This window comes from Ascaphus truei, chromosome 9 (genome assembly GCF_040206685.1).
Source record: "Ascaphus truei isolate aAscTru1 chromosome 9, aAscTru1.hap1, whole genome shotgun sequence".
Lineage (NCBI taxonomy): Eukaryota > Metazoa > Chordata > Amphibia > Anura > Ascaphidae > Ascaphus > Ascaphus truei.
The window spans coordinates 12,171,899-12,177,898 of record NC_134491.1 but is presented as its reverse complement, the minus strand read 5'-3'; the positions used below and the strand labels follow the sequence as shown (position 1 = coordinate 12,177,898).

At 49.0% G+C, this 6,000-nt stretch overlaps 1 protein-coding gene across 1 annotated transcript in view; it reads left to right on the top strand.

The window, feature by feature from the left end:
* The first annotated feature begins 3,952 nt into the window (after positions 1–3,952).
* Positions 3,953–6,000, top strand: part of MYBPH (myosin binding protein H) — a 58,484-nt gene continuing 56,436 nt past the window's right edge. The window contains exon 1 of the mRNA XM_075613352.1: positions 3,953–4,316. Within this exon, the coding sequence (XP_075469467.1) occupies positions 3,998–4,316 (319 nt within the window). The 5' untranslated portion in view covers positions 3,953–3,997. The remainder of the gene's footprint in view (positions 4,317–6,000) is intronic.

Sequence of the window (6,000 nt, the reverse complement as noted above, 5' to 3'; positions counted from 1 at the left end):
AAAGCAGCAATCCCGCCTGGGATCTTACCTGATCCTCCCTCAATGTCCAGGTACCCTCATTCCCGCAATGTTATACATTTGAGGGTAGGTGTTGCCTACCTGTCTTCTGGGTTAGGGGGGTTCCGATGTCTTCCATGTGAAGCTTGAGTGAGATCTGGAAGAAAGCAGTATAGGTTATTTCGGTGTAGTATAGGGCAGTTAAGATATATGGGGTAAATAAGAGATCCAGATCCAGAGTGTGAAAGACAGAGAGACAGAGAGAGAGAGAGAGTGAGAGAGAGAGAGAGAGAGAGAGAGAGAGAGAGAGAGAGAGAGAGAGAGAGAGAGAGAGAGAGAGAGAGAGAGAGAGAGAGAGAGACAGCGAGAGAGAGAAAGAGAGAGACAGAGAGAGACAGAGAGAGAGAGAAAGAGAGAGACAGAGAGAGACAGAGAGAGAGAGAGAGACAGAGAGAGAGAGAGAGAGAGAGAGACAGAGAGAGAGAGAGAGACAGAGACAGAGAGACAGAGAGAGAGAGACAGAGAGAGAGAGAGACAGACAGAGAGAGAGACAGACAGAGAGAGAGTGTGGGGGAGAGAGAGAGTGTGGGGGAGAGAGAGAGAGTGTGGGGGGAGAGAGAGAGTGTGGGGGAGAGAGAGTGAGAGAGAGAGTGTGGGGGAGAGAGAGAGTGTGGGAGAGAGAGAGTGTGGGGGAGAGAGAGAGAGTGTGGGGGAGAGAGAGAGAGTGTGCGGGAGAGAAAGAGAGAGAGTGTGGGAGAGAGAGAGTGTGGGAGAGAGAGAGTGTGGGAGAGAGAGAGAGGGGGGGGGAGACACAGAGGGGGGGGGAGACACAGAGGGGGGGAGACACAGAGGGGGGGAGACACAGAGGGGGAAACGGTGGGTGACACACAGAGGGTGGGTGAAACACAGAGAGAGAGGGTGGGTGACTGGCTGGCTGGGTGACTGGCTGGCTGGGTGACTGGCTGGCTGGCTGGGTGACTGGCTGGCTGGGTGACTGGCTGGCTGGGTGGGTGACTGGCTGGGTGGGTGACTGGCTGGGTGGGTGGGTGACTGGCTGGGTGGGTGACTGACTGACTGGCTGTGTGGTGACTGACTGGCTGGGTGACTGACTGGCTGGGTGGGTGACTGACTGACGGGGGGGGGTGACTGACTGGGGGGGTGACTGACTGGGGGGGTGACTGACTGGGGGGGGGTTGACTGATGGGGGGGGTGACTGACTGGGGGGGGGGGTGACTGACTTGGGGGGTGACTGACTGGGGGGGGGTGACTGACTGACTGGGGGGGGGTGACTGACTGGGGGGGTGAGTGGCTGCGGGGGGGGGGTGAGTGGCTGCGTGGGGGGGTGAGTGGCTGGGCTGTGGGGGGGTGAGTGACTGGGGGGGGTGACTCTGGTGTCACACACATACTCCCATACACACACACACACACACACACACACACACACACACACACACACACACACACACACACACACACACACACACACACACACACACACTCCCATGTATACACACACGGGGGGGGGGGGAAAGGCCGCGACCACCACCACCACGCTCCTCCCCCACCCACCCCGCGCCCATCTCCCGCTCGTGGGAGGGGGGGCAGGCCGACATCCCCCCCCCATACCTCACGCAGGCATAGTGGAAGCTTTGGGGAGGTGGAGAGGTGGCAGGGTGGGTGGGAGTCACGTGGCGAGGTGTCCCCCAGTGGGCGCCCCAGGGGACAGTCAGCCCAGCCATGGCCGCCACTGCCCTGGTCCCCTCGCCGGCATGTCCCGCAGTGCACGGGCAAACAGGTTTGCACCATGAAGCTAGTGGTTGGGCAGGCGATCAGCCCGGCATCCCCCCCCCCACCTAATGCGGCGGCTGCGCCATCATGAAGTTAGCTGGCGGGGAGGCACGTGGTGAGGGAGGCACGTTGTGAGAGCGCCCACCCCTCCTGTACGACAACCGGGCTGCAGCAGTGGGGACCTCCCGTCCCAGGCAGCGATCGGTGGATTGAAGGACAGGAGGAGGGGAAGGGGACAGGAGGAGGGGAAGGGGACAGGAGGAGGGGAGGGGAAGGGGACAGGAGGAGGAGAAGGGGACAGGAGGAGGGGAGGGGAAGGGGACAGGAGGAGGGGAAGGGGACAGGAGGAGGGGAGAGCTAACGCAAAGGCGCGTACTGGCGTGAGAGGGCACGAGCAGAGGGCCGCGGTGGTGAGTAGGGAGCCATGTGGGGACCAGGGGGATCACACGGGTTTGCTTGCAGGGAAGGAACAGAGGGGCAGCAGCATGGAGAGATTGGAGAGTACTTACCCTCCAACAGATCTCCAGGCAGAAAGAATGGCCGCTCGTTGGGGGCGGGCTCATATAGAGCCTGGCCGCGCGCCCACAAAGCCTGGGAGCGCGCGCCAATCAGCTGTCAGGTAGGGGGAGTTTTTTTTTTGTGAGCGCGAGCAGGGAAAATTTCAGCGCGAGCAGGGAAATTTAAAAAAACAAACACGTGTGCTGCTTGGGCCAATATTTACTCGCCCGGAGGTTAAATCCACTCGCCCCGGGCGTGTAAATGTATATGATTGTCGAACACTGTCAATGCTTGTCTCTGATGATGACATATATCTGATAGAGTTCATTTATACTTGTTGCTAGCCTGAGCAACCACAGACAACAATACTTTGGATGTTTATATTGAGTATTTTCGGATACTATCTATTTAGATATGACCAAGAAAAGAAGCACAGGAGCGCACCAAGGTAAGAAAAAATTGTAAATGTAATAAACAATAAGGCAATAAAATAACTTACATGTAAGTAAGAATAAATGAGTATCCAGGTCAGCGAAATGTTCAACAGATCGGCATCATCATCAGTCAGACAGGGGGGCAGTTTCAGTTCCGTTTATGTGGAGATCCCGCGCGCTGGGACTTACTCTATGGCACTTGCTGCAGCAAGTTATTTTATTGCCTTATTGTTTATTACATTTACAGTTTTTCCTTACCTTGGTGCGCTCCTGTGCTTCTTTTCTTGGTCATTCTGTTCGCCGGCGGGGTCTTCCACCGGAGTTCGTTTTTTGGAGTGAGGGGATACACTTCAAGCCATAGGAGCAGTAAGAGGAGGGAGAAGAATTCATTTCTGCAACACTAGGAAGCAAGAGCGCGGACTGAACTTTCTTTGACTGGTTATCTATTTAGATATACTTACCTGGACGAACTGCTCTTTTTGCCACACTAACATAGGGACTTTTAATAATGTATATGTGTTTTTAACCTCAATTTAGAAGTAATAAAATGTTATTATTTTTTGGTTTCTCCAGTGATTCTGGGTCACAATACCTGACTTACAGTAATTTACTTTTGGGCTACTACGTCCATTTGTTGATATATGGCATAGAGTGCTAACAGTAGGAGAAAACTTTCTGATCTCTCTTTGATCAACACCGATAATATAATTATATTACCCTCCAGAGCACCTGTCTATTTCTGTCTATTACTGTGGTGATTGCGGTTTCATTCATCTTATCCTAAAGCAGTTGTTTACCCTGAAAATATTAAACTTTTAAAACAATAATGAAAAAATAATTATATCTATGATTATATTTGTTCGAAAACTGAGCTCTGACGCATGTTTTAAGGATCAACAAGAAACTTTATATAGTCATTATAAAATGAGTTGAAATATTAACTGGGACAGCGGAGTAAATACTGTTACTTTATTTAAAGCTGAATTCCTTATTGTTGTTTCCGGGGAAATATTGTACATTGAACAAATCAAAAGTGTCTACCCGTTCAGATCCTTTAAGATCCAGGGGATATGGCCTTGTTTAAATTCACCCCGATATCTTGTGGTGTTAAAAGACTGGAGTTGAGCTATTTCGATCTCAAGTAGCTGAGTGTCCCAATGCTTTAAATAAGCGAGAGGCTGGTCCTAAAAACAGATGGTATAAGCACTGGCCGAAGGCTATATAAATCAGAACGACAGGAAGATTCTGCTACTGCAGTCATTGAGAACAGAGTCTGAACCATGCCTGCGAAGGCTCCCATTAAAAAATCCCCTGCACCTAAGGCTGCGTCAAGCAAGGCGCAACCAGCTCCGGTGCCCCCAATTGAGCCAGTCCCAGAAGTCCCTGCTGCAGTCCCAGAAGCCCCTGCTCCAGTCCCAGAAGTGCCTGCTCCAGCGCCTGAACCAACTGTTCCAGTCACAGATGCAGCGGTTCCGGTCCCAGAAGACATCGTTCTGGTCCCAGATGTTGCTGCTCCAGCTGCCGAAGCGAAAAAAGCTCCAGAGTCGGTGGCGGAAGCACCTCCTCCTCCCCCTCCCGAACCAGAACTCCCAAAAGAAGGTGGGTTCGGGGTTAGGATGGGTGTTGGTTGGGAGAGCTGAACTCTGAAGAGGGTGATTCTATGTAAGTGTATGGAGGCAGTTGATGTGTGTAATAGGGTGATCCTAATGAAGTGTATGGGGGAAACAGATATGTGCTAAAGGGTGATCCTGTATGGGGGTAGCTGGATTGTGTAATAGGGTGATCCGACCAAAGTGTGGCAGTTGGTATATGCAGGAGAGTGATCTTATTAGAATAGTGTATAGGTAGATGCTTTGTGTGAGAGGGTAATCCTATTGAGATGCATGGGGCAGCTGTTGTGTGTGAGAGAAGAATCCTACTGAAGTGTATAGAAGCAGTTAGTACTTGCAAGAGGGTAATCCTATAGAAGTGTATAGGGGCATCTGATGTGTATAATACAGTGATCGTATTGTAGTCTATGGAAGCAGTTGGTATATGCAGGAGGGTCACCTTATGGAAATATATAGGTCCAGCTAATGTGCATGAAAGGGTGACTTTATTGAAGTTTATATAGGGCAGTTGGTATATGCAAGAAGGTTATCCTTTTGATGTACATATGTATGGAGAGCTGATGTGTGTAATAGGGTGATCCTATTGAATTATATGTTGAATTATATGAAGGCAGCTGTTGTGTGTGAGAAGGTGATCCTACATTATTAAAGTGTATGGAGTAAATTATGTTTCTATAAGGATTATCCAACTCATGTGTATGGGGCAGTTGGTGTAGGCAAAAGAGTGATCCTTTTGATGTGTGTAGGGACAGCTGCTGTGTGTGAAAATGGTATCCTATTAAACTGTATGATGTAAATTATGCATGTAAGGTTTCCTATTGATATGTATGGGGGAATTCTGTATGCAAGATTGCAATCCTAATGAAGTGTATGGGGTAAGTGCTGTGTATAAAAGGAGTATCTTGTTGAAATCTGTAGGGAAAGTTATAGTTTGTAAAATGCTATGCCTATTGAACTGTATAGAGGAAACTGAATGGTGTGGGTTCAGCAAATGTATGCAAGAGGGTGATCCTATTAAAGTCTATGGGGACAGTTACAGTCGTTAACAGGGTTAACCTATTGAAATGTATGCACAAACTGTATGAGGGTGATCCTATTAAAAACTTTGTGGGCATTTGAAGTGTGTAAAAAGTTTAAACCATAGAAGTCTATAGGGGAAGCTAATGCTGCATTTGACTCAGGACAACCGGGTACAATGCCCAGTATCGGCTCCTTGTGACCTTGAGCAAGTCACTTTATCTCTTTGTGCCTCAGGCACCAAAATCATAGATTGTAAATTCACCTGGGCCGGGACTGCGTCTGTATCCATTACTATCTGCCGCGTACCGCGCGCTATATTGTAATTGTGAATCGCTTTGAGTCCCATTGGTTGAAAAGCTCTATATGAAATAAAGTTATTAAAAATATTGATGTTAATAAGAAGAAGATCCTGGTAAAGTATATAGGCTAACGATGTGTGTAAGAGGATCATCGTATTAAAGTCTGTAGCGAAAGATATTGCCTGTAAGAGACTGATCATATTGAACTGCATAGGGGAAATTGATCAGTAAGAGGGTGGTCATATTAAAATATATGGGGCAGCTGATATGTGTAAGATGGTGATCCAAATGAAGTCCATAGGAATAGTTAATGTTTGTAAGAGGTTGATTCTACTAAAGTGTATAGAGGCAGCT